The sequence below is a fragment of the Temnothorax americanus genome, unplaced genomic scaffold (assembly GCF_048541705.1).
Source record: "Temnothorax americanus isolate GAGA-0224 unplaced genomic scaffold, ASM4854170v1 Scaffold21, whole genome shotgun sequence".
Lineage (NCBI taxonomy): Eukaryota > Metazoa > Arthropoda > Insecta > Hymenoptera > Formicidae > Temnothorax > Temnothorax americanus.
The window spans coordinates 421175-447881 of record NW_027509349.1 but is presented as its reverse complement, the minus strand read 5'-3'; the positions used below and the strand labels follow the sequence as shown (position 1 = coordinate 447881).

General features: G+C 36.6%; 5 protein-coding genes and 1 long non-coding RNA gene across 12 annotated transcripts in view; 2 read left to right on the top strand and 4 right to left on the bottom strand.

Annotated features, from left to right (window-relative positions):
- Positions 1-1698: 1698 nt before the first annotated feature.
- Positions 1699-6261, bottom strand: LOC143897748 (fatty-acid amide hydrolase 2). The gene is made up of 9 exons (XM_077406616.1): positions 5775-6261; positions 5192-5400; positions 4803-5029; positions 4054-4383; positions 3546-3838; positions 3225-3320; positions 2913-3071; positions 2588-2770; positions 1699-2357 (listed from the first exon to the last, which is right to left on the bottom strand). The coding sequence occupies exons 1-9, from the start codon at positions 5796-5798 to the stop codon at positions 2268-2270; spliced, it is 1611 nt and encodes a 536-aa protein (XP_077262742.1). The 5' UTR covers positions 5799-6261; the 3' UTR covers positions 1699-2267.
- Positions 6262-6541: 280 nt separating this feature from the next.
- On the top strand, positions 6542-11261 carry LOC143897744 (putative ATP-dependent RNA helicase DDX23). Of its 2 annotated transcripts, none has more exons than XM_077406608.1 (10): positions 6542-6640; positions 6985-7623; positions 7766-8098; positions 8227-8649; positions 8832-8958; positions 9067-9190; positions 9519-9634; positions 9894-10154; positions 10330-10504; positions 10729-11261. In XM_077406608.1, the coding sequence occupies exons 2-10, from the start codon at positions 7046-7048 to the stop codon at positions 10950-10952; spliced, it is 2361 nt and encodes a 786-aa protein (XP_077262734.1). In that variant the 5' UTR covers positions 6542-6640; positions 6985-7045; the 3' UTR covers positions 10953-11261. The 2 variants fall into 2 exon arrangements, with proteins under 2 accessions (XP_077262734.1, XP_077262733.1); XM_077406607.1 differs by having other exon boundaries at positions 7763-8098.
- LOC143897760 (uncharacterized) lies at positions 9636-10005 on the bottom strand. Its single transcript, XR_013256992.1, has 2 exons — positions 9864-10005; positions 9636-9778 (listed from the first exon to the last, which is right to left on the bottom strand). It is a non-coding gene; the product is annotated as an uncharacterized LOC143897760 (long non-coding RNA).
- LOC143897749 (prostatic acid phosphatase) lies at positions 11193-17380 on the bottom strand. 2 transcript variants are annotated; one of them, XM_077406618.1, is made up of 8 exons: positions 17249-17380; positions 15672-15877; positions 14655-14737; positions 12908-13006; positions 12594-12833; positions 12218-12403; positions 11756-12091; positions 11193-11462 (listed from the first exon to the last, which is right to left on the bottom strand). In XM_077406618.1, exons 2-8 carry the CDS (start codon positions 15724-15726, stop codon positions 11286-11288), a joined length of 1176 nt encoding a protein of 391 aa, XP_077262744.1. In that variant the 5' UTR covers positions 15727-15877; positions 17249-17380; the 3' UTR covers positions 11193-11285. The 2 variants fall into 2 exon arrangements, with proteins under 2 accessions (XP_077262744.1, XP_077262745.1); XM_077406619.1 differs by having other exon boundaries at positions 15672-15773; positions 17249-17346.
- A 169-nt stretch (positions 17381-17549) lies between these two features.
- Fest (wurstfest) lies at positions 17550-23029 on the top strand. 2 transcript variants are annotated; one of them, XM_077406626.1, is made up of 7 exons: positions 17550-19006; positions 19377-19574; positions 20134-20433; positions 20766-20890; positions 20976-21093; positions 21710-21876; positions 22386-23029. In XM_077406626.1, the coding sequence occupies exons 2-7, from the start codon at positions 19386-19388 to the stop codon at positions 22609-22611; spliced, it is 1125 nt and encodes a 374-aa protein (XP_077262752.1). In that variant the 5' UTR covers positions 17550-19006; positions 19377-19385; the 3' UTR covers positions 22612-23029. The 2 variants fall into 2 exon arrangements, with proteins under 2 accessions (XP_077262752.1, XP_077262751.1); XM_077406625.1 differs by having other exon boundaries at positions 17550-19574.
- Positions 23030-23031: 2 nt separating this feature from the next.
- Positions 23032-26707, bottom strand: part of Pbp45 (proximal sequence element A Pbp45) — a 7709-nt gene continuing 4033 nt past the window's right edge. Inside the window, exons 1-6 of one of the 4 annotated variants that reach the window (XM_077406633.1) lie at positions 26326-26407; positions 25938-26000; positions 25572-25701; positions 25138-25435; positions 24587-24942; positions 23032-24117 (exon numbers count right to left, since the gene is read on the bottom strand). In XM_077406633.1, coding sequence (XP_077262759.1) covers positions 24006-24117; positions 24587-24942; positions 25138-25435; positions 25572-25701; positions 25938-25959 — 918 coding nt within the window. In that variant the 5' untranslated portion in view covers positions 25960-26000; positions 26326-26407 and the 3' untranslated portion in view covers positions 23032-24005. The other 3 variants (XM_077406634.1, XM_077406636.1, XM_077406635.1) reach the window with 3 other exon arrangements.

Sequence of the window (26707 nt, the reverse complement as noted above, 5' to 3'; positions counted from 1 at the left end):
TCGAGATTCAAATCGTCATTCGAGTTGTTCGTGCATGAAATCGAACAGTTCGAGTGGTTCGATCGGTTTCCTATATACTTATTCCAAAATGAGAACTATTATTTTCTCTCAAGTTTTCCTTTTAGTACCCGAACTATTACCAAATGTCCGACTCGATCCATTAAGCATTAAGTAATTGTTATTTATATTTAGCTCCGTTCAGACCGAACTTGCGAGCTCGAACCTATTTTTTTTTATTTCGAACTATTTTCAATTTATTAGATCTCTTTCTTCAAAATAGACAATAAGCGATCTTTGATTTTAAACTGTTCGAAACGTTCAAATCTCTCGAGTCTTAGTTGGAATATTTAATTCTCAACATTTCGATATCGAGTTACGTTTAGTATATCTAGTGATGTCTGGCAATTTCTTTTTTCAATTTTCAAATAATAAATTCAGATTAACATATTTTAGTAACGCGAAGGCGCTCTAAACGCTGGTAAGCGCCGCGAACTTCGCTACGTCGGAGTATTTAATATCAGCCGCGGTTATGTATGTGCAAAAAAGAGCTTATAAACGTCAAATACACGTAAGTAACAAACGGACTCGAAGTTGAGACCACGCGGAAAGTGCAAGAGGTCAGCCAATGAAGACATTTAACGAAAGAGGAAAGAAAAAGGAGAAAAAAAAATGCGTTTTGATCGATGACCGATAATATTGGGTCGAGCGGCACACCAATCAAACGGATCCGCTTTTCTCTCACCCGGATTCTTCTTTCGAGATAAGCGATAATCGATGGCCCATATCGACTGGCCGTTCAACGGTGGCCGCGCGCTCTTCCTGGTGAACTCGTTTTACGTACCCGCTTTATATAACGTTCCCTCTCCTCCTTCTCTCTCTCTCTCTCTCTCTCTCTCTCTCTCTCTCTCTCTCTCTCTCTCTCTTTCGCGCGCAATGAAACATAAGCGCGGTAATCGCGAGGTTTCATGAATGAAATTCTTTCATCCGCATTTCTACGCCGCGCATCGGCCAGCATCCACAATGGCTATTGTCCGAGCAGCTCGTCACGTCGGATCGACATGAGGAAACGCCGCGCGGGCCCGCGCCGCTCTTCTCTAACTGGTATATATCGGACTTCTTAAATGGTTAACTTTTCTTAAGCGGTTAAATAGTTTGACACGGATAGCTTGACACGAGCGCAACCAGCGCGGCCGCTACATTCTTGTCGCGCGCGCCTGCACGCGGCGCGGCGTATCGCGACCCAATTATCGTCGCGACGAGAGGCGAGGAGGCCAACGAGAGCGCGAACCAGTTCCGAAGCTGGGAAAAACCTCCCAGGCGCGAGGCGTTCACGCCTGGATTTAGAATTTCTTTCGCCGCGAGATATTTCCGATATATATATTAAATTAGTCAATGTTAAGGGCGTGTTTAAATTATCCTTTTAAAGAATGGTGCCAATTAAAACTGTTATTCAGAAAAAAAGAATTTACATTTGGTATGAAAAAAAAAATTTCCGAAAAACTTTCAATGCATTTTCCACGCACTTTTCATTTTTTACGATTTCCAGAGAATCATTATTAATCCTCATTAACCCGCACTCTTAATCCTTATTTTCAAAGTACTTTATGTTAACTATTATAACACTTATTATAAAAAGTCAAGAATAGGTTGAGAAAATTTACATAAGTTCCGACCCTCGAGAAATATAATACAAACCTCTCGATAAAAATCTTTTACTGAAAAAAGCATTTTATTTTCTGTCACATTTTTTTTAAATTATTAAGCACTGTTGTATATTTAGTTACATAATCATTGCATATGTTATATGTGTAAGTTATACTTTAGTCAATGCACGATCGTTAATTGTTTGAGTGTACATAAAATAATAGAACAATACACTAGTTTAATAAAGGATTTTGTGTGCGTGTGCGTGTGTGTGTGTGTGTGTATGTGTACACAGATAATTAAAAGATCGTAAAAAAGTATAAATTCAAAATTAACGTGTTACATCCAACTCACTCTCTTTTTACTCAGTGAAATATGAAAAAAATATATACGTAAGAAGAATCGCTTTATATAGAATTTGTCATAAATTAAGAAATATATCCCAACAGATATTAGTGCTATATAACGCTTCTATATATTCCCACAGCCTAATTTATATCCTATAAATACTTCGTGTGAAACTTAGTAATAACCGATTATACACATTCGTAATAACCGATTGTACACATTAGTAATAACCGAACGTAATTCTCTTTAATAAAAAGATGTATATACCTTGAGATTTATGACGGTGGAACCCAACCACCGAATGCTGTTTCAAGTTCTTTAGCCACCGCAATGCATATGTGATCATTGTACGGAGCTGCTACCACCTTCAATTATAGAAAATACGAGTTTTAAGAATTAGCAACATTTTAGAATAATAATATAACGATTTAAAGGTAGCTAGAAACAAAGAAAAAGATACTTTTTTAACAGACAATCCAGTCCGCCGATAGCATACAGCCGCGAAATAAAATGTGGGAAATATGAATATTTAATGCAAAATATAAAGTACGAATGTGAATTTTAAAATCTTCATACTAATATTTAAAAATCTCACCTGAATACCGACTGGCAAGCCTTGTTCATCCAAGCCCAGTGGCACTTGGCAAGTTGGAAACCGCAAAGCATTCAACAGACACCAGTAACTAAAGTTGAAGGGCCTCAGATATGCGGAATAATGATAATTGGCGGGAAATGGTGCCGAAGGATAAAACAATACCCCGTTGTCACCCAATTTCTCCTGCGGAATAATTTCCACGATAAATATATAACGATACACATAGAAATTCGCACAAGAATTGGGGTCGATATATTCTTCAATTTTTGAATTCTTTTCTTGTGCACCTTATGCATACATCTAATTTCTCTTTCGTGATAATTACCGCCAAGAATTGTTTCGCTTTTGCAGTGGCACTCTTTGCCCATTCGGCGTTCTCCCGCGGCAAAATATCCTCATCTATTAATTTCATGATAGCAGCCAACGTTAACTGTGAGTTTCCAGTGAGTAGATTGTAAATTTCTCCACTCGCGCTAGCGACATACTGCAAAGTAAATATTTTTGAACTGAAAATCAAAGATATGACGCAAATGTGGTGAAGATACGTCTTGCAGAATATCGACTTTAAACATTTCTAATTTACATAAATTTTATTGCCCCGAAGCTCGTGTTGTAACGTTTTAAATTTAATCCTCACCTTTCGATCCGTTATATTCAGCTTGAAATTAATGTCCTCGCAACTCATACAATATCTCCATAATTTGTAGCCGTACTCAGAACCTGGTATTTTAATCTGTAATATTCCACACACACACACAGTAATATATATTTCCTACATGTACAAACTTAGAGTTAGAAACTTAAAAACGATAATTTTCTTGTTGGAACGCGACAACTTTTACAAGAAAGAGAAAAGAAGAAAAAGAAAGAAGAAATGAAAAAAAGAGTGAAAAGAAATATAAGAAACTCTTTTCTAACTACTTTCTAAAATTAAGTAACGAGATCTATAGATCCCTACCTTCGTTGCAGAACCCGTTAATTCTTTAAAATGTTGCACCGCTTTTTTTAATGTAGCTCGCATGGTTCCGTTTACGCTGCTCGTTCTAAGATCACCAGAACTCTCTTGATAGAACACTTTCAGATTCTTTACATTCACCGGCTCGTCTAACTTTAATTTAGTCACGTTAGGACCGACTAGTACCTTCATAAAAGGTATCAGATCTTCAGCCTTTCTGCAGAGTGGTCCAACTGCTGCTATAGTATCCACATAATCTTTCTCGCGCAATCCGATTCCAGCCATTGGAGTCAATCCTAATAACACCGATAGTAATATTATTATTATTAATCACCAATTACTTCAAAATTGCACATAACATGCTACAAATAAAATTTGAAACTTTTTCCATTGTAATTATTGTAAAAACATCGCATATACCAATCTATTTCCTCTGAAAATTGAATAGAGCATGATTGATATATTATATCAATTTGAAATTACAGAAGCAATAATATTTAATAAGATTGACCTTCACTAGGCTTGTGACCGAACAATCCATTAAAGAACGCAGGCATCCTTATGGAACCTCCTATATCACTACTGACGGAGAGTGGAGAACCACTCGCCGACAGTATGGCTGCTTCTCCCCCACTGCTGCCTCCAACTGTCCTAGTGGTATTGTAAGGATTATTTGTCTGTCCATATAGATTGTTCCTCGATTCACACCATAAATTGAGCTCGGGAACATTGGTCGTAGCAATTAAAATTCCACCGGCCTCTTTGAGGAAACGAACCGCTGTGGCATCTTCTTTTGCACGATGATTACGACGACAAGGCAAGCCCAAGGAATGGATTAAACCTAATGGGATAATTAACAATAATTTAATTAAATTTGCACTCTTAAGTGAGTTATTACGCGTTCATATACTGATCAAAATTAAATCGTCACACGTCACTTAATCATTGTTCATAAAAAGTTTGAGACTTTGATATCAGATTTGAAATATCATTCTGTAGAGATATAAAATGCACAACAGCATCTGTTTAAGACAAAAACAAAAAAGAAACAGTACACTTTGTCACGTCATAATTCATTGAGTCAAATTCATAAATTTAAGTAAAGCTTAATAAAACAAAAATACTTATTTTTGTCAACCTTCAGTACTTATCAAATTCCTGAAGCTTGAAATTCGATAGTTTCAATTTCACGTCTTAAAAAAAAAAAAAAAAAACCTTAAACTAAAAATGTTGAATATTTCCATGCTGCTACGCTCATACCTTTAACTCGATTGCTATCCTTCGTGGTAAAAGGTACTCCCAAAAATGGCTGCGTTATCTTCATTTTCTCCAGATCTGCACATTTTTCTATCGTGGCGTCCACCGCTTTTGCCTCTTCAATCGCATCGGAGTATCTAGTTTCAACGATTGCATTTATCAAACCGTTCACCTCCTTGCATCTTTCAATATAAGCTCCTACAATCTCTTCCGATGTGACTTCCTTCGTTCTAGAACAAAGTATGGATGAACATAAGAGCATGTGTATTCCTTTTACATACTCTATCTACATTCAATTTTGGGCAAAGCTGTATTTGAAAAGATACCAATCGATGTTGTTGGTTAATGATTCTTTGTCGACGATTTGACTAAAGGATTGACAACTAATCTACCTGATCTTCTCTGCTAAAGAAACAGCACTTTCCAACAGCAACTTGTTTTTCACTGGTGGCACCTTCTTCGCTTTCTTATCATAGTAGATGCCAAAGGCAAGATCTACGATAATGTCGAAGAGGAAATGCAACTGCACGATTATACATCGCAAGAGGTCCCAGCATAACTTTTTGACAAGCTGCAACGTATCCTGGCATTGTGGAGAATCCTGTATATAAATTGCATTATGTTAAACTCATAAAAATACTCATGTAATATCGAAAAAATATAATTGTCTGAACGATATAGATTTTGTTAGAAGTAGATCGGACTACAATCAAAAATTTTAAACAGCATTCTAAAAGATTATATTGAGTAATAGTAATTGAAAAATAATGTAACTCGATGAGCAAAGTGAGCACGGTTTTACAAATTATATGGCTATAAATAAACGCGAAAAATGTAAATCGATCGCTTTCTGTAAAATCGATTCTTGCAAATTACGAGAATCGTAGGGCGATTCAAGAGTAGACATTAGAAACGATGATATGAAGTTACAATTATCTTAATTATATATCAACGTAACAGAAAGTCTGAATTTACCTTATTTTTCACGGAAATGCACATGGTTTCGTGGAATCGGCGAAAAATAAAAAGTGGCTATAATCAAGTGTATCGATGGAATCTATTTATAAAATTACGTAGAATCGATCACATACACATTGAACACTCTAAAAAAAAAAAAACAATTCAGATTTTTCAAAAGTATTTATGTAACGTGTGTTTCTCTTCGGAGCTCGGTACTACACACTACACGGTCTCTCTTCTCGTCTGGCTCGAATCTCTTTCAATTAAAAAAAATTGTCTTGAACGCGACGACACTTCTCACACACGTCATCATGTTGAAAAACTACCGGAGGACGGTTTAACGCAACCTAATGATTACTTTAACGTCATTGAGTGCACTCCACGTTTCACAATAATGGAATTGCTGAGTAAGGCTATTATTTATTATGAGCTGACTGCTGAGTGTACATAATTGTCGTAAATTTATACAACAACAAAGATTGCAACGTCCGATATACTGCTCGATCCGTCTGTTCTTTCTTCGAAGAACTTTCTGAACTGCTATACACTAGAGTGCAACAAGTGTAGAGCAGAGCGAGAATTTATACTCTGATAGATTAATAATTAATCCGGATTAACTTACTCTTTTTATCTTTTTCTAATTTTTAGAACTAAAAAAAAATAAAATAAATCAAAATTTGCAATGTAATGTTGGCGATTAGCAGAAATGGATAAAAGGAATGTCCGAAACGCGCAGCCAAGTGCAGCGCAATGCTGCCAACTTCACCTCTTTTACCGGCAGTAGTCAAGTGTTTTCGAACACAATTCTGTGGAATTTTGCATGTGTAGCAAATTGTGTATAGCGTGCGTAATCTTTTACCGGAGCACTTATTACCACATAGGTTTGTTTTTTATTTTTACTATTAGAATTTTTTCCTTCTCACTTTCGCTAAATTTCAAGCATATGTACTTATTTCACTTTACTTTACTGAGAAAGAGAGAAACTGGCCCTGGCCCGCTATAAAACGCAGACCTCGTGTATGTATCTTTAAAAAGTAAAAAGTGAGGTTATGTTCGTTTAGTTTACAAATCATAGTTTGGAGTAAGCAAAAAGATGCGCAAAATTTTAAATGAAAATACATACCAACTATATTAAACCACTTTCTTTCTCTTTATATCAATTGACTTGCCGTAATGTTAGTGTATCGGTATGAGTTATTGATTTAACGAACGAAATTTTTCACAGTGCTGCTTACCGCAATATTTCTTTCGTCTGCCTGGTGAACTGAACTTATCTATTTACCCGTATGCCGCACGACAAGAAGATCACGCGGCGTAGCCGATCGCGCGATCGCGAGCGGGAGCGCGAGCGCGATCGGGAGCGACGCGACCGTCGGCGCAGCAGGAGCCGGTCCAAGGATCGCAAGAAGGACAGGAAGCGGTCGAGATCGAGGGAACGGTCACGGGAGCGTGATAGATCGCGAGAGAGGGATCGCGAGCGCTCGAGGGAACGTCGGGACGGTAAGGACAGATCCAAGGATGAGAAGAAGCGCAAGGGTAGCCCGACGCTCGCCGAAGACGACTCGAGGAAGGATCTGAAGGGCGACGCTAAGAAAGAGGAAGAGGAAGCGGAGGAGAGAGCCAAGGCGGCGCTAAAGAAGGAGCCGTTGAGTCTGGAAGAGCTGTTGGCCAAGAAGAAGGCGGAGGAGGAGGCTCGAGCTAAACCGAAGTTTCTTAGCAAGGAGGAACGAGCGGCCTTGGCGTTGGAGAAGCGCCAGCAGGAGGTACAAGCGATAAGGAGGCAACAGGAGGAAGAGCGCAAGTTGTTACCTCACAATGATGTTAGCCACACTGGCAAGGAAAGGGAATGGGACGATAGAGACAGGTATCCAGAAGATTTAAACGTGTATGATGTAATATATATAAGTCTTATATATATTTTTAATACCAAGATAAGATAGCGTAGAATTTATTTTTACAAACCGTTTGCTAGAATGTTAAAAAATATATTTTTTTTTTATAAGTAGAAGGAGAGAAGCACAACGCTCGCGCGACGAAGATGTTAAGGACAAGGATAAAGAGAAGGAAGTAGAGGCTATCAAGGAGCGGTATTTGGGTCTGGTGAAAAAGAAGCGTCGAGTCAGACGGTTGAACGATAGAAAATTTGTCTTTGATTGGGATACTTCAGAGGACACTTCTGTGGATTATAACAACATTTACAAGGAGAGACATCAAGTGCAATTTTTCGGCAGAGGCAATCTTGCGGGCATCGATATTAAAGCACAAAAACGGGATCAGAGCAAGTTTTATGGTGAATTGTTAGAGAAGAGACGCACCGAGGCTGAGAAGGAGCAAGAGAAGTGAGTCTTGTATCAATAGAAATTCTTGGTTAAATTGAAGTCAAATTCAATCAATTTTATGTTATATTATTATCACTACCGATTATGAGAACTGTTTACTATGAATCATGTATTTTTGTAATTTCAAGAATGAGGTTGAAGAAAGTGAAACGGAAGGAGGAGAAGCAAAAGTGGGATGACCGACACTGGTCCGAAAAGGCCTTGAACGAGATGACTGAACGTGACTGGCGTATCTTCAGAGAGGACTATAATATCACGATAAAAGGTGGTCGCATTCCCGACCCAATCCGCTCTTGGAAGGAGTCTGGCTTCCCGAAGGAGATCCTAGATATCATTGACAAAGTTGGTTACAAAGATCTCACGCCCATTCAGCGACAGGCTATTCCTATCGGCCTGCAGAATCGTGATATCATCGGCGTTGCTGAAACTGGCTCTGGAAAAACTCTAGCCTTCTTGATTCCTTTGCTTTTGTGGATCACTAGCTTGCCGAAAATCGAAAGGCTCGAGGAAGCGGACCAAGGACCTTACAGTATCATCTTGGCACCCACTCGGTACCGATTGTTTCTCTAGTTCTAATATTGTTTTCTTTTTAGTTACGTAAAATGTATTTATTCTTTAAAATTGCGAGTAAAACATTTAGTCTGCTAATATTAATGAATCGATTAATCACCTAAATTTTATGAGGTACATCTTGATTCATATAAGTAAATATTTCCTTGTGTTTACTTTACAGTGAGTTGGCGCAACAAATAGAAGAAGAGACCAACAAATTCGGTCAACCGTTGGGCATTCGAACCGTTGTGGTCGTAGGTGGTCTGTCGAGGGAGGAGCAAGGTTTTAGATTACGAATGGGTTGTGAGGTAATTTTTGCAATGTATTATTATCATTATTATCGATTTCTGTAAACCGTGAAATCGATTAATTTGCAACACTTTAAAGTATTCAATTAAAAACTTTTTTTTTTTTAGATCGTTATTGCTACACCTGGTCGATTAATAGACGTTTTAGAAAATCGATATCTCGTGTTGAATCAGTGTACTTATATCGTACTGGACGAAGCCGACAGGATGATAGACATGGGTTTTGAACCAGGTACTCCGAGCATTTATAATTTGGGGGGTATATGCCCGCCTAACCCATCTTTGGTAGGGGCACACGCGGCCACCGCAATAATAAATTGCTAATGATCTACAATTAAAAAAAAAAATTTGAAGTTTGCCTATTCGACTCATTAATATTTTTCTGTCTTCCAATTTGACCAGACGTAATATTTTCTTGTCATTATTGTAATTAGTTACAATTAACATTGTTTTACGAGTATCGTATTAATTAGACAGATTTTACGTTAATATTTTTCATAAAAAGATTAAATATTTTATTATACAATTATATGTGATTAAAAAGACGGTAATTCTTTTAGACGTTCAAAAAATTCTGGAGTATATGCCTGTGACAAATTTGAAGCCGGATAATGAGGACGCAGAAAATGAGGAGAAACTTTTAGCCAACTACAATACAAAGAAGAAATACAGACAGGTACAAAGAATTTTTAAGTTTATTACATTTGTTCATTTTATGTTTAGTTCTTGCTCTCTAAATAATTGTTGTGCCATGTGAATAAAAGCGATTCGCAATCAAGTAACTCAGTATTTTGAATCTGGTGTTGTCCAAGACAGTTGTCTTAAAAAAAAAAAAGCATCTTGTCATTTGCATTTTTACATTTGCTAGGAATCAAAAAGCGATAAAATTTATATGATTAATTTACCGATGATCAATGATCATATTTCGCTTCTAGACGGTGATGTTTACCGCCACGATGCCACCGGCTGTGGAACGACTTGCTAGGACTTACCTGAGGAGGCCGGCGGTAGTGTATATCGGCAGCGTCGGTAAGCCGACAGAACGCACCGAGCAGATAGTCCACATAATGGGTGAAGCTGACAAGCGAAAGAAACTTATGGAGATACTCAGCAGAGGTGTCGAGCCGCCTGTCATCATATTCGTCAATCAAAAGAAGGGCGCGGACGTCTTAGCGAGAGGCTTGGAAAAATTAGGAGTACGTAACTTAAATTTGAAAGTGATAAATACGATCGTTTATGAATTCACTGCGATTGCGACGGATTTTATTCCAATTTGTAGCATTCGGTTTCTCAAATTTCTAAAATCTACCATTAAGTAGAAACTGCGAAACGAAATATTCTAACATACCTTTTTGCTTCGTTCCATTTTAGTACAACGCTTGTACTCTACACGGTGGCAAAGGCCAGGAACAGCGAGAGTACGCTCTGGCATCTCTTAAGGGCGGAAGCAAAGACATTTTGGTGGCCACTGACGTTGCAGGTCGAGGTATTGACATCAAGGATGTATCGATGGTCATTAACTATGACATGGCTAAGACTATTGAGGGTAAGTTACTTGAGAGACGCCTTTTTTATCTTTCCTTCAAATAATCACTAATATCGGGATCGCTAAGACTTTTAATTTCTCCGTCAAGAATGAATCAAAACCAAGTATAATCTATTTTTAAAGATCGCTTGCAAAGATTTAATTTTCCTCAATGAGGATGAAATCTTTCTTAACTGGTGATTAGCTATGATTTAGTTATTTGGATTTTCATTTATCCGTTACAGATTACACACATAGGATTGGTCGAACCGGTCGGGCCGGCAAAGCTGGTCTCGCAATTTCCTTCTGCACGAAAGATGACAGCCACCTGTTTTATGATCTTAAGCAAACGATCCTTTCTAGCCCAATATCAACCTGCCCGCCGGAATTGCTTAATCATCCAGATGCTCAACACAAGCCTGGAACGGTGGTTACGAAGAAGCGACGGGAAGAGAAGATCTTTGCCTAATCTTTCTTCGTGGCGGGCGCTTTGCGGACTCTTGAAATCAGGACAGAATATCAAAGACCCAGTATTGCCAAGGATATAAAGCATTCTGTGCATGTGTGTAGATTATAAATAGAGACTGAAATATATCTAATGATGAAGATTCGAGAATACAGAAGAGGAGAATTCAAGGATTCGACTTGTACTTCTTGATAAGCTAGTGATAAATTGGATCCCCAAAAACGGAAACAAGATAAAAGTTGCTTTGATGTCAATGATGTAAATAATAATTTACAGTGTGTATACAATAAAGTTACTTGAATTATAATGTGACCAGTGATGTGAAAGTTTCTATAATTATGGAGGTGGCGGAGGTGGAGTTGTATAATTACTGTCGACCTTGCACTCCTCCTCCCAGTTATCTGGTATCATCGGCTTCAGGATCTCCACGAACTTGTCAAGCGGACATACGACAGTGCATCCAGGTATTGTCATCGGATATGGTTCGTGAACTGTCGTATTTCTTAAAAACACCTGTAGCAAGGATATTTTCGTTGTTCAATAATGCTGAGAATTATTTATTAACGTCAAATCACTGAAATTCGAGATACCATCAGAAAACTCACAGATATCGCTAAAACTTTCAACACGGAGCTCATTTTTCGTTACCATTATATCTGTTTAAAAAACTAGCAATGTCTAAAAAAAACTTAAATCAAAAACTTCAATTAAGATTTAATATTTTCAGGTCCTCCCGATTTTGAATAACATCCGAAGTGTTTTTTGAAAATTTTGACTGAAATTGCTTGTAGAAAATTAATACTTGCCTGAACGTTCCATTCGCCCTCGTCCTCGTGCAGCTCTATCAACGTCATGATGTTATAATGAGGTATTTGATTGAACCAAATGCGCATTGTATCCAACAAGGTGACGATAGTGCTGTCGTGACCGATATACATAAACATTTTTCTCCCCTCAGGCTGTTGAGTGCCTTCCTTTCTCGCCAACATCTCGTCGGTGATTTTCTTCAGCATGGGACCACCCTTCAGTCTGCGGAATTCATCGTTGTATGTGTTAAGCTGTAGCTCGAACAGAGCCAAGGGTATTAATTTATCGGGATAGTAGTCCTTCATCCACTCTGGCAAGGCCAAGCCCATTTGCTCCTTTAACGACAATTCGGACAATTAAAAGTCGAATTCTTTGATCGAAGAGCTGGGTAGACCTACGCAGCATTAATCATTTCATAGCGCTGGCAGATTAATCGCTTTAAAAAGCATTGAATAAACTACCTCAGCTGATAACGTGGCATAAAGCGAGCTGACACCGTCGACATTCGTGATTGACATGCCTGTGAAGTTCGAGAGCTCCGCGAACAATTGCTTATTGTCCTCGTGCACCTTTCGGACTTCCGGCAAGTCGTTCGCTGATGAGCGCAGTTGTGTGTACCTCGGACACGTGTTCCACACTAACATAAGCTGGAAGATTTATGCACTGTTTATAACAATAGTTCGACAAGAGAGGCTTTCGCGGTCCATCGTTTCGACTATATCAGTTTGTGATATCACAGAAGCGATCGTCACACGATTTATACCCGCTGTATGCATTGATATATATGTTAAGAAGTATTAAGAAGAATCGGTTTGTCCGGCCAAATATTTGCTTTACCGTGTCGTCTTGACGTTCCTGATAGAACAGTGTGACTGGTTGCCAAGGTAGATTAGGTTTGAACGTCTGGCTCTCGCTGGGTTTCCACAAAGCAGCGGCCTCCACCATGCCCGACATTTTCGTACGATCCACAGCAGTAGACTGCAGATAGAATACGTCGGGATCATACATTGAGCCTAGGAAGCTATCGTAACGCTTCCGCAGGAACGATCCTTGATCGTACTGGTTCTTCCTTCCTTTCTGGTAATCAATTGCAGTTAAGTCCGATCCGTAAGACAGATTCTTTTGAAAAACAGGAAGCAGAATATATTTACATTTGTCAGCTGACCCCAACCGTAGGGTTCCAAACTATCGTTGATGTGGGGATCGTTTGGATAGGTATCCACAGGCGCCCTTTCTCCATGTCTTATTACCTAAAAACAGAAAGATCTCACATATCACGCGACATTAATTTTGTAGCAATGATAATGATCGATTTAGTCATCCCCACAAAGGATACCCAATAACTTTTGACTTTGGAGAATTCTGAGCTGTTTGATTACGCGGTGAGCTTTAATGATTGTGATTACATTTAATAAAAGTCAATAAAATAAGAAATATGTTCAATAGATAGCAGATCTCAAGTGATTTAAAAAGATCTGGGTTATTTCTTTTTTTTTTTTTTTTTTTACTGCAACGAAGAGGATACATACAGAGAATTGTTATCCTTTGATAAAGTTAATCCCAGCGCAAATACAATTTATCTGCTCATCCGACTTTTATGAGCGAAGTCATTGATTTTGAAGAGAATGACTATGAGGCGGCATGAATTGATGAGACGCGATGGGATGCTTGAATCTTGTTTAAATCTCTTTTCTTTGCCTGCTAAAAATACATAAATTACATTTATTATCGATTAATTGAAAGAAGAAAGTTAAGAAAAAAATTATAAAAATTGAATAAAATAAAAGAACACACAGCTTTATCGTAAATTATTAGAATGGCTCGACATAATTTGTTTTTGATGCATGAGAATATTGCTTGTATTAATGTAAAATGATTTCAATGATCGAGATAAAACTGCAATTATATACTAATTGCGAATAATGATTTTATTAAATGACGAATTAAATGAAAATCGAAACCGGGGTCAACTTTCAAAAATAAACAAGAGAAATACAGGCAAATGAGAGCTGAAGCGCCGTTTGAAAGGCGACAATTATATAAATGTATTTCAACTTCGAAGACACACATACATATGTTTCGGTCCTTCGTTTGGACATGCAATAATGACGTGACTTGTACATAATATAGTAAACAAAATGATAATTTGCACTCCAGCGACGATGTCCGTTAATTTCTACGTGGCGACTGTCGGGTAATATTGCTTGTTTTTTATTTCTGATTGATCTTTATTCAGATTTTGATATGTTTTCCTTTTTCTTAAATAAGGCAACATCAGTCGCCCCGGGAAATTGCATCGTCCCTCTTTGTTTGACGAATTGCGACGACGTACTGTCGACCAACGGATTTTTGCAATGCCGATCCTACGGAAATGACAGCGTGGCTGAAATTGCGACTTTTGCATGTTTGTTAATTTTTGTTTTCGCGTCACTGAAGAAGGTCCAAACGAAGGGCCGAAACGTTTGTATGTGTGTCTTCGGAGTTTAAATACATTTATATAATTGTCGCCTTTTTTAATCGGCGCTTCGGCTCTCATTTGCCTGTATTTCTCTTGTTTGTTTACGCGAGAGCTTTAACCTTGAAAATGTATGTTCTATGAACAAAATTATTCATTTTTTAAATTTGTTATTTTGATATTTAATACCATTTTTATTTGTAGTCTTTGTTTATTATTTGTTACTACAATTTCATAACTATCTACTGAATTAATAAAGATTAATAAAAAAAACTACTGTAATGTTCCAGAATTATATCGTGCTTGTTGATATGAAATTGGAACTTTTAAACATTATTTTTCTAAAATGTAAAGTTTTAGAACTTGAGAAAGCGTAAAAGTGTGTTGCTATAATATTAATGAAACTTTTGTTATCTAATTCTAATATATATATACGTATATACCACTATGACTAATCGCAAAGTATTCTTCTTAGTTTTGTGATATGCCTCTTCCGTATCCGTAACTTTGGAGAGCAAAGGTAATCCTAAAATTTAAAAATAGCATTTTTACTTTATATTTGTACAAAGGATGCGCTATTTTAAGCAATCCAATCAAATATCTCGAAAATTGAGCCAGGCAAAGAAAAATAAAGCGTATATGGGGATATTATATTCTGTGCGTACCAAAAGTTCCGAAACGGCCAATTATTTCAAAAAGTATATTGGTTTATCGGAAAAGTGTTTCAGATAAAAGTTAGAGGGTTCAAAGCCCTACTGGGCCCAATACGGGCCTCGGACTTAAAATATAATAAGATCGTTTATTGACCCCCTTTGAACCTTCCAACTTTTATCTGAAACATTTTTTCAATAAACCAATACTTTCTGAAATAATTGGTCGTTCCGGAACTTTTGGTACGCACACGGTATAAAGAATTTTAGAAGAGATGTAAACTTTCTGAACTTTTCTAAAGTATTTCTGAAAAATGTTCTAATTCAATAGTATACAAAAAAAATGAACAATTTTTTTTTAAATATAAAGTTCATATAAAAATTATGTAAAGAAAATTTTTCTAGGAAAAGATTTGGAAACAAAGAATTTTTAATTTAAATTATAATGCTTCAAATACATGTGTCAAAAAGTGTGAGAATCGAGTTTTTCTCAGGTATGTATTTTATATCTTTATACTATAAAATAGATTACAAGCAATTTCTACATTTGATTAAAAAAAAATAAAAAAAAAAAAAAAAAAAACGGAAACTCACTTCCTGCATATCTGAAAGATCGCACATTCGTAGGATCTTTTTTTTACAGTTTTGCATAGAGTGAGGTGAATTCGAAAGGAGAGGAACTTCGACAGGAAGAGAGACAGAGAGAGAGAGAGAGAGAGAGAGAGAGAGAGAGAGAGAGAGAGAGAGAGAGAGAGAGAGAGAGAGAGAGAGAGAGAGAGAGAGAGAGAGAGAGAGAAAGAATTGATTTACCTAACGTCAGCGTGAGTAGCGCGAAAAGAGGAAGAGCTGTCGCCGAGGGGATCATGCCGAATTAATCGCGGACCAGAAGGGCTGAGCGGTCCACAAATAAACCTGCAAGAGAGGACCGTGTGAAGCACATGCGAACGTGTGCGATCGTGTACTGGGAGAGATCCGTGACACGTGCGCGTAGATAAAGTCAGGCATCCCCTCTCTCTCTGCGGAAAAAGCAATTCGCTTTTAGAGCTTGTAATCTGTTAGACAATTAATTGTCAACGTCTTATTATCAATTCATCGACTCAACGAGTTGCATATTCAACGAAATCATAAATATTCCGTTTTCTTTTTCTTCTTTTCTTCTCCTGTGAATATTCCGATTTATTGTTTTATTAATTCCCCGTTGTTGTCATATTGCGTAAGCGAAAAATCATGTAATAATATACGCGCGCAAGTAAAGTATCGTGCTAGAGCTTACGAAAGTAAGAATTATCACAAAGTTGGATCACGATAAATTCTTGCAGAAGATATTCTTAATTCCTTAGATCTGAACTCGAAATATTTAACAATTTATACGTCTATTGAAAATTCGTACCATAATCTACATGTGCGAAATTCTCTCAATATGTGTTAGTTAAATATTATTAAATTTTAAAATATTATAAATTACTTTAAATTATAAATATATTATAATATAATCTTGTACTATATATAATGACATTTACAATTTTCACAATATTCACAGCTATCCAAAACATTAAATCTTTTTAATTCGATGCTATTCCTATATTGATATAATTCCTTATTTCTTATTATTTATTCTCAATTAATCCTTCGATTTATTTGATTGTCAATTTAAAGTTACGATCATGCACAAACAAACCAATTTCTGCTATTTTCTTTTTTTAATCAATATGAAATGAAATGAGCGTAATCACGTACGTAATACGTGCGTATTTTGCGACGTGAGCAACATTTTTTAAAGAATTCTTGCAACGTAAAGAAAATATTATCGTCTTGGTTTTATTTTCTTAGGTTTATCGCGGAGCTATGCTAAAAAAATTACGATGATACGAGATCTGCAAAATTAACTTTTCTTGAGATAATTAACTAATATGTCAATTAATTAGATAGAAAATTTATATAGATTACAATACAATTTTTTAATTATAAATCCAACTATATAATATATAATACATAAAAATGTATCAAAAAATATATTTCTTATTATATTATGTATTATATGTATATTTATATAAATTATATATATGATGTACACTTAAAAAAAATTGGAAATTGGAAATTTAAAAATTATATATATATATAAATATAAGTATATATCTATTTAGAATTTATATTAACAATATGTTATTAGAAATTTGTATCACAATCATGTCGAGAATTTGCATTGGATTTACTATAATCTATGTATTGTGACAAAGATAAGAAATCTATCATAATCATATTCTAACTTTTGCAATACTTTTGCATTCCATATTTTTGCGCGTATGCACAAAAATCTTGTGCTGTTAAAAAAAAGCTCACCCGTTAGCGCAACATGATAACAAGTTGATAATAATAACAAAACGTACGTGGACAAAACACAGAAGGTTGAAAAAGAATTTGCAAAATGTTTAATGATTTTGCTGAAGACTCGTCGACTAGCTGACTCGACGAACGACTTTACAATGAAGTGACTACGTCGAATATGCGAGACAATATAATTGAATAGATATACAACTCTGAAAAACGAGGTGCTTTTTCGCTAAGAATGGAAATTTTTAACTATGCCATGCGTATAGTGCACGTTAATGTCCTTGCGTGATAACTTGGCAGCAGTGGCCGGTGAAACATTGCACTTTTCATACTAAGTGAGTCACGACCATTTATGATAACAATCAAGTAAATATAGGAAATGTGCCAATTATATACGGTCGGGCTGGATCTTTTGTGCCTAATAGTAATAATATTATTCGCGTGAATTTATGTACATTTTTTCACTTTAGCAAACTACGCGCCGATGTCGGTCTTGAAACGTTAATCTCAAGCTACGCTAGAATGATACAATCACAATTAAATTGATAAACAATTTAATCACATTAATACAAATCTTTAGAGTATAGGAAATATAGGATATGAAAAAAATACAGGATATGTTGCGAAAAATAATACCCCAGGAAATTTCAATTGAAAACAATTTCAAAAGAAATTAAGAAAGCTACTCAGTGACATATCTGATATGACGAAAAGGACGAAACCATTTAAACTTATTTGAAAGTGTCAAGGCAAGTACAAGTAATAATGTATTACGTGATATGCACAAAATATGAGTGCGAGTATATGAAGAACTAAGAGGAGACACTTGGTTTCTATATCAATAACATCAAAAATAAACAAAAATTGCTGGTTAGCCGGTAGGTATGTAAAATAACGTTTTATCCCTTTTTTATTTCGCTATTTTTTCCAGATGATTCTCCTAAATAAGTTATCACTTTCTGTGCTGATTTTTCTGCTGTTTTTTTGCCGCTTAATAAAAATTATATTAATTCTTTCCGTGTGCTTATCATATAATTAATTATGTGGACAATTAAGCCTTGAATAATGATAGCCTTGAATAAACTGTTATCCTCGGGTCGAGTCGTTGCTATGATTTTCCATGCATCAATTTATGAAAATGCACGCTTCAATTTGCATATCAATGAGTTTCAAGAAATAACTCAAAATGACTTATGCAAATGATCGATAATCGATCACGATAATCACGATAATTAGGAGTTGTTTTATGCAAGGATTTATCAATTGACGTGCAAGGGAGCTCTGGTAAAATAGAATCTTAAGTATAGTCTTGCGTTCTCTCAATGCCCAAATCGACAATGCGGGAAGATTCGATCGTCAAGTTGCAAGATTGGAATCTCGCACAATTCTGAAAATTACTCTTCAGTTGGAAGAGTAATATTTTATCTTTTATTCAGCGTTTTTATCCTTTTTTCTTCTCTTCATCGCGCGAGCGGAGACCCACGTCGGCCATGGAGGCTCCGGGGTCTGTCGTGAACAGATCATCGGCTGTTCTTCCGATGAATTGCCAGGGCGACCGAGATGCTCGCTTGTCAGCGCGGCGTCAATCCGCCCGTGCTGAATTTCGTGCTTGACTTGAAGCTTACGCGGCGCTGAGACGCGGTCTAACCGTCCCCGAGGAATCCGAAATCGCTTCAACCGTGGATCACGCAAGCGAGGCCGGCCAGGCGGCGGTCACCAAGCACCGGAAGTCCCGGCGCAAGAAGTCGAAGAACGCTGCCGCTGCGGCCGCCGCAGCCGCCGCCGCCGCCGCCGCCGCTGCCGGCGATTCCAAAGTGTGTTTCTTCGCTTTCACTCGCGGTTGTTCCTCCTCTTGCGTTTCTTGCCATTTATAAATTTCACTCGCAATCAGTTGTAATATAATCGCACGTTTTTTTTCTTTTGGTTTTAACAATCTGACTTCCCGAAAACCTAAAATTTCTCGATTGTTAAATCGGAGGAGAGAGAGAGAAGAGCTCGCGAGATCATTTATTAGACGATCAGGAATTTGAATCGAGATTTTACAATTATGACGAAATTCCGAGACTCCAAGAATTCCAAAATTTAATCTTTTCCAGAAAAAAAAAGTTTTTTTTTTTAAGACAACGTCGTGCCATTTTCCATCCAAATAAAATTAAATGAGTGTCGATTTGTATGTCTCTTGAGGCGAAGGAAATGGCGAATACCTGCACCGAGTTCCGGAAGGAGATACACAAGTCCTTCGTCATGCCGACGATGCAGACAACGCCGTCATACTCCGTGACAACGATACAAAATCAGACGAACTCGACGACGGCCATGCGACCTCGATCTCTTTACACGGCGCACAATTATCATCCTCAGCCCGAGGATTCCAATTTTCAAGTACAGCCCAATTTCCTTGAGCTTCGCGTCCTTCGTCTTAATCTCTCTTATGTTTACTGTGAACGTAGGACGTGCGTGGTTTTACAATGGGACTTCCGTCAGTAGAAGTTAACAAAGATCATCAAAAAATAGATATAAAGTAAATTCAGAAAAATTTAGGTCGTATACTTTGGAAAGGTAAATTGAAGATTAATTGAAGTGAAACTGACGAGACACGCTAACTTATATCCTTTCCCCCCCAAAAAAATACTACAAAATTTTTTGCACAAATCTGTTTTATATGTTCTACAATCACTCATTGCATACAAGATTACTTAGAATTTGACACGTAGCAATAAGAATTCTGCTATTAACGCGCTACAGTTAACGCGCTAAGATAAGATAAGACTGTAATAAAGAAAAAAGAAGCAAAAGAAGACTCTTTGAGAAACTTCGCTGGGACATTGAAAGCACGTTTGCCCACAGGCCATTGTAGAAATCTTAAAATATAACGTATAGAAATTTCTTATCGTGACCTCGTGTCCTCGATGATTAAGCTCTCCTTCCGGCGACCTTACAGCGATACAACGAGCTGTCCAAGTACTTCGAGCCCCCGGCCGAACAATGGAGCGGTCTGGGCGGAGCAACCGCGTACTCGGGATCGGCGGCGATCTGGCGGCAGGCTAGGAAGTCGATCGGCGGGCCTTATTACGCGGCCGAAGAAGCCTCCATCTACGCGGAGAACTGGCGAGAACACGACGCCGACGTCGGTGTCGGCGGCGCCGTCGCCACCCCCCATGGTACCATATCGTTGAGGCTGCACAACAGGATACGCGTGGACATGACCATCGACCGCGCCGTCAGGGTCATCAACTTCAAGGTGGCCCCACCCTATAAAAACATTTTCTCGTATATTTATACTCGCGATATTATTAATGATAAAATGAAATATTTGAATAAAAATACATTAAAAATTAGGTATAAAATATTTCATAAAATACTTGAAATTATACTAAAAATGAGAGATATACCATTAATAACAAAGAGCAATAAATTTTAATTGAGGAATTAGTGTTAAAAAGATTTCTCTCTACAGAGAAATCTTACTTACGTAAAATCGTGAGATGAAGGATTTAGTCAAATCCAGATTGAGGCCAGATCTATCAAGATCTATATCTATCTAGTCGAAACCAGTCTTGTTTCCTATTACAGAATAACATTGTCCTGTCGTTGAGCGGCTCCGGAGCAGCTGCTGCCTTGCTGCATCCGAACGGCAGAATATATCAGTACGGTTCCCGAGTGGAGATCGTCGCCCACGACACGCACGGCAATAACAAGTTGGTCTCGCCAAATTTTATCGCTGAATTCATAAGCAATCGCTAATTGATTATTGATTAATTAATCCTCGGCATGTTCCGTCAGATACGCAAAGATGTGGTACAAGGGGGTCAGTTTCACGTCGGAGCAATGCGCCCTTGTTTACCTCGTGGACACAGCTGGGACCAGGACGACGACGGATTCCTTCTCGGACATGAGCCAGGTAGAACGAGCGGCAGAATAAAGCGGAGATTTATTTTACGCTGCTGAACCGATCGGCTCGAGATCTCGCTCCACTTCCAATTTTTTATCGCGTATAAATTATTTCGATTCCTGGATCTTCAGATTTAAGTCCGTCTTCTTTCAAATTACTCTTTTCTCTGATATTTTAAAGCAATCTAGTTTTTCTTGGCCTTTCTTTCCGATTATACAGACCTCGAACATTTCTCAAATAAGATCTCGAATCGACAATTTTACGTTATTCCTTACAATTGAAAATTAATCTTTTGTAGTTAAAAATGATTTATCGTATTATTTCTCTTGAAACATAATCTGCTTCTTATGAATATTCTTCATAGGAAATTAGTTTCAATTTTCATAAGAAAAATCATTACACGTATAAAGCCTATTGCAAAACTAAATTTTTCCTCTTATAAATATCGCTACGTTTATTAATTCATTGCCTTATGGCCGATTCATAACGATATCGAGACAGATAATTTTAAATTATTATCTCGAATACCTATGCAAGATTGTGAAAGAGATTATAAAAGAAAAAAAAACATGATCGATGAAGAACGATAGTAAACTTTTTGCAATTCTTTACGAATAACTCGTAGGACTTTTCGTTGAGTGTCTTTTATTCGGGCTCTCGTCACGGACCGGCGTGTCTGCAGGAAGTCGCGGCGCATCTCAGTACGGCTCAATACTGGCAAACCGACGAGGGTGTTGAAAATTGGATTATTAACAACGTCAGAGTATCCCAGACTCCCGATGGCCTTGTCAGGTATCAAAACTAAAGCCTAACTCACGTGAATCTAAATCAGAAATTCAAGCATAAAAAAATCAGGAAGAGGTTCGATTAAAAAGTTGAAATAAAGTTACAGACTTAATCAAAACAACGAATTTTACTTAAATCCCATTATTGTGTAATTAAAAACAGAAAAACTATAATATATCTTACATAACACGTTAGGTAATTTTTTTCTATTATATTATCCTAAAATTATCTATACATGTGAATTGTAGGCTCTCTTGATATTAAATCAAACTTTAATTTTAGATCAATGTAATTGAAACGAATTTTCTGAAAACAAAAGAAAAATAATACGTAATACATGTGTACAACTGGGTGAAATATCATTGTTTCTCTATGTTGAACAAATTATGCATCAAAGAGCAATTGTTTGTTATATCTTAATATTTTTTAAAATTATTTTTAATCTTTATTTTCTAAAATTATTTTTAATTTTTAATATTCTTAATCCATTCTCCTCTTTTTCCATCGTACAACAGGATTGCACGAAATAGCAATAAATATCAACTACGTACATCACCCAGTAATGGGACGGCTTCATTGACGACGCCCTTCCTGCACTGTACCGCGTCCTTGGGACAAACGTCCCATCTGTTTGTACGTCGTGGCGAGCGTCGCATGCATTACGACGGCACCAGCTTCATTGTGAGAAACGCGGGTCACAGCGCTGGATTCGACGATAATAATCAGTTGAAGGTCTATTAAGAGTTCAAGAGTTTGCGAATCTTCTCGCTTATGGTTTATCTGCGAAAGAGCATCGACGAATATGGCCAGCTTCGATTGCCAAACGGGCCTGAGCACGACCTGGTGTGCCGTGACGCTCTAAATGTATGACGAAAGTTAAACGAGATCATCTTTCATTGAGGTCTTAAACGAGAGCGAACTAGACCATTACATCGAACATTTTAATCATGTCCGCGCTTCTACGTTCAGAGATTTACTCTCAAATCTCATTTTACTAGAGTTCAGTAATTTAATTAAATTGTCTTGTCTATTCGATATACTGGTTCGATCCAGCAAAATGTTCAATAAATGATTCAATCGAGCATTTTATTATGCAAAATTAATATTTAATTATTATAATCGTCGTGATGTATGCCTTATACGTTAAAAAATGTCTCAATATACGAAAAATATATATATTTATCTTCTGGTACACATATTTTAACATTCATACTAATATTTGTATCATGCGATATTGCTTTATTTTCTTTGGTTACCTGTGTCACGTCTTGGGAAAAGAAATGTTAAACGAACGTGGTGCGAACTTCAACTGTTGGCTTTTACCTTATATTAACGTCAATACTTTTCCGTAGACATTAAACATTCGTTAAATTCTCTATCGTTAGAATTGTTGTTTAATTCCACTATTGCATAGATTTACTATTGAATATGTAATCGACTTTTTCTATTTGCATTTTGCAAAGCCAATCGTATAGCGCAAAATGCCGTGATTAAATGTTTTTTGATGACTCGTACGAGTGAATTTAGTAACAAGCTAACAATTCACTAATGTAACACACGCATGCATGCGGATGTATATTATCCACATTAAATAATATTGTCGCGCGAGTCGTGAAATATTAGGGAGTCAGAAGTAATTGGTACGTACATACCTACTTTATATTACAAACGAAACTCTCGCGACATCATTGGCTACATTCGGTAAAAAAAGCAACTCGTTGACGCTTAATGATTTTTTATTAGGATTGGTTTCTACACTCTTATTGTCAGATCCAGTAAAGAACTAAACCAATTAATCATTCAGGAATCATTTTAAGCGCTCACTGAGCTTTTTCCGCTGAACGCAGCCATTGATCGCGAGTAGAAAGAAAAAGATTATCGCCGATTTGATAGTAATAAATCGTCTACCTTACGAATAACACGTTACGAAGTCATCGCAAAGTTTCATTATGCCTGCAAGATACACACACAGTTCCAAGCAGAATTTCAGTCTTTGTGATTCCACAGTGTACTGTAAATTATGGACTAAAAAGGAGTCCATAATTTTAAAATCTTATCTACACTTTGAATCGGTACTTGAATTAATTCTTACTTTATTTTCTATGACTATTTTATAAAGTAACGCTGAGTATTCTTCACACCTCTTCTTCTACCTCCACCTCTGACTCTTCTTCTTCTTCTGACTGTAGTCCTTTTTCAAATGCTCGGCCTAACTTAGACAGGACCTGTTTCTTGCGAAACCGCATGCTGCAGAGAAATCATTTTATGTGTACGATAAAAATCTTGGTACCTCTTTGAAATAAAATTACAAAGAAGTGTTTATTTATACAATTATACTTCAGATCGTTAAGTACAAAGCATGGTTTTCATCAGTAATTCGAGAAAGAGTAAAAAAAATTAAGTAGTAAATAGAGGTAAGATTATATGATAATAGAAAGAGTAATTTTTACATTCGACAAAAATCGTATTTTATCATAGAAGGAATATAAATTCTAAAAGATTAAATTATTCTAAAAGTCCTAATTTCCTCAAAGACATTTTTTTCAGAAACTTTGTGCAAGTTGCTTAAAAAAAAAATTGAGTCTTTATTTTTCTCTCACTTTTATTCTATATTCTTGACTTATCTTTTCATATGAAATCGTCATTACTTTTGTAATCTTGTATCACTTATCGACGTATTGCATGCACGTATTCTATAAGTTAAGAAGTTATTTACCGTTTTGGATCTTTCAGGACAGATTCGCTCAATGCTGATGTCGCAGACGCTGTTGACGACTTAGCTGGACCACAGCTGGTGTTTGTCAAATTGGATTTAACAAATATTCTACTCTCCGACTGTATTTCGCGAATGTTACCAACAATACTGTCTGCTATTCTGGCATCGTAAAGTTGTAGGCTGGTATCTCCCTCCTCGTCGTACAAAGCGCGCTTCTTCTCCTCGTAGACCTTGCTTAGCTTGCTGATGGTCGACAGCAGTTTCTCTGGTGCTGCTAGCTCCTTGATTTCCGGCATCAAATTAACGTCCAGCTTAGGCTGTTCTTGTTTTTGATAAAAGTGCCTCTCGATACCATACTGTAAACAAAAAAAACCTTATAATAATCTCTCATTAAGAACACATTTTTTAGTAAATATAAAAAATAATATAGCTAATAATATTCTAGGAGTACTTTGTAATGTAATAGACTTAAAAAAACATTTAAAAAATATTAAAAATATATAATAATTTTAAGACAAACATAACACAAGCAGAGACAATATAAGGTATACCTCTCTGTCGCTAATGCAATGAAGAAATGCGTGATCGACAATCAGTTTGCATAAAATGTAGTTAGCGTCAAGATATTCCTCCTCTTTTATTTCACCGTGCAGCTCCATCAAGCACTTCCAATCTGACAGGGTCATTCTGATCTTCAGTTGTTTTACTGGCATTTTGTAATATACTCCATACGTAAGGTACAGAGCCCCAATACGTTCCTTTAAACTAGATGCATTCACCAGAAACTGCTTTGTTACGCAAAGAGCTTCTTCACAGAATACTGTTAGAGCGGCTTCGGAAGGATGATAACTGCAAGTTTTCAATGTTTATTAACTAATTTCCTCTGACAAATTTAAATCTTAAAAAGAAGCGATTCAGAGAAAAAAATGTATCGATACATTTAGGAGTAAAATGCCTTTTTTTAATAAAAGAACAAAATACATACGCAAAAACCAAGCCAAACTGCATTTCTTTCCAGATCTCACAGAAGTTCTGGAAGTGAGTATTGTAAGACAGCTCAAAGCGTGTTATCAGCGTCTGACAATCGGTGCGAAAAGCCTCCATCAGGCACTTCTCTGTTAACAGAAGACAATCATTAAACGCGCGGTATAATATAATCACCACTTACAAATTTTGCAGTTCGTAAAAAGAGATTTGTACTGCTTTACATCAATTGTACGTGTCTTATGTTATCCAATACATATTTACGTATATGTATTTACAAATCTATTTGTTATTCTTTAAAATCGGTAGAAAAAGTGACTGTGTGTATCATATAATTTATCACACTTTAACATACATAATTACTTACGTTGCGAATCGTTATATTGCATGATTCTGTATGCACCGTTCTGCAGAAGATCGAAAAGTTAAACTGGAAAGAAAATTATAAGCTCTATTTAGCTAGCGGACGTTTATACATCGGAAATATAAGCAGGTAGAATTTGTGGTTTGAATCTTTCTCTATCTCAGATCTGATATATATTAAATTCAAATGACAATTCTTTGTTGTACCCCATTTATAAAATTCCTATTTTGGCAAATGCATAATTTGACCCGTATTACTTGAAAATATGCTCAATTGATGTATATATGCGTAAAAACAAAGATTTTAAAAGTAAAAATAGTCGCTTGATAATATAAAAAAAGTTTCAAGTCGTTAAAAGTGACGCTTATAAAGGTTAGGAAATCTGTTATACCGACGAAATACTGGATGCCAGTGTGGACGTATCAGCAGAGAGTAAAGAGAAACAGGAGGGAACATTTTAGGGCCGGTCTGCAATGGGTGTTGCAACTGTCGTAAGTTGTGAGTTGTGAGTCGTAAAAAATTTGACTAATCATCAGACGAATTAGTACGCGTCGGTGTAAACTAGGCCATTAATCGACCGATTAATGTTTATTTCTACCACTGTAGATTAACTTTAATCTCGGTTTAATTAACTTACTTTTTATCTTTTCTAATAATCGTTTCTACCAATTAATGCATATCAGATTAACTTTGATCTTGGTTCAACTTATTTTTTATCTTTCTCTAATTTTAAAAACTAGAAAAAGATGAAAAGTATAAGTTAAACTGCGATT

Bases quoted from the DNA above. Each gene is read 5' to 3' on its own strand.
- LOC143897748 (XM_077406616.1), bottom strand. From the start codon at position 5,798: ATGTGCATTTCCGTGAAAAATAAG. The intron at 5,030-5,191 runs GTAGATTAGTTG...ACTTTGTTCTAG, and splicing joins TCTTTAGCAGAGAAGATCAG to AACGAAGGAAGTCACATCGG. The intron at 2,771-2,912 runs GTAATTATCACG...ATTATTCCGCAG, and splicing joins AAGCGAAACAATTCTTGGCG to GAGAAATTGGGTGACAACGG.
- LOC143897744 (XM_077406607.1), top strand. From the start codon at position 7,046: ATGCCGCACGACAAGAAGATCACGCGGCGTAGCCGATCGCGCGATCGC. The intron at 8,650-8,831 runs GTACCGATTGTT...TTTACTTTACAG, and splicing joins ATCATCTTGGCACCCACTCG to TGAGTTGGCGCAACAAATAG. The intron at 8,959-9,066 runs GTAATTTTTGCA...TTTTTTTTTTAG, and splicing joins GATTACGAATGGGTTGTGAG to ATCGTTATTGCTACACCTGG.
- LOC143897749 (XM_077406618.1), bottom strand. From the start codon at position 15,726: ATGATCCCCTCGGCGACAGCTCTTCCTCTTTTCGCGCTACTCACGCTG. The intron at 13,007-14,654 runs GTATATACGTAT...TTCTGTTTTTAG, and splicing joins CTTTGCGATTAGTCATAGTG to GTAATAAGACATGGAGAAAG. The intron at 12,404-12,593 runs GTAAAGCAAATA...TAAATCTTCCAG, and splicing joins AGGAACGTCAAGACGACACG to CTTATGTTAGTGTGGAACAC.
- Fest (XM_077406625.1), top strand. From the start codon at position 19,365: ATGTCTCTTGAGGCGAAGGAAATGGCGAATACCTGCACCGAGTTCCGG. The intron at 20,434-20,765 runs GTGGCCCCACCC...TTCCTATTACAG, and splicing joins TCAGGGTCATCAACTTCAAG to AATAACATTGTCCTGTCGTT. The intron at 21,094-21,709 runs GTAGAACGAGCG...AATAACTCGTAG, and splicing joins CCTTCTCGGACATGAGCCAG to GACTTTTCGTTGAGTGTCTT.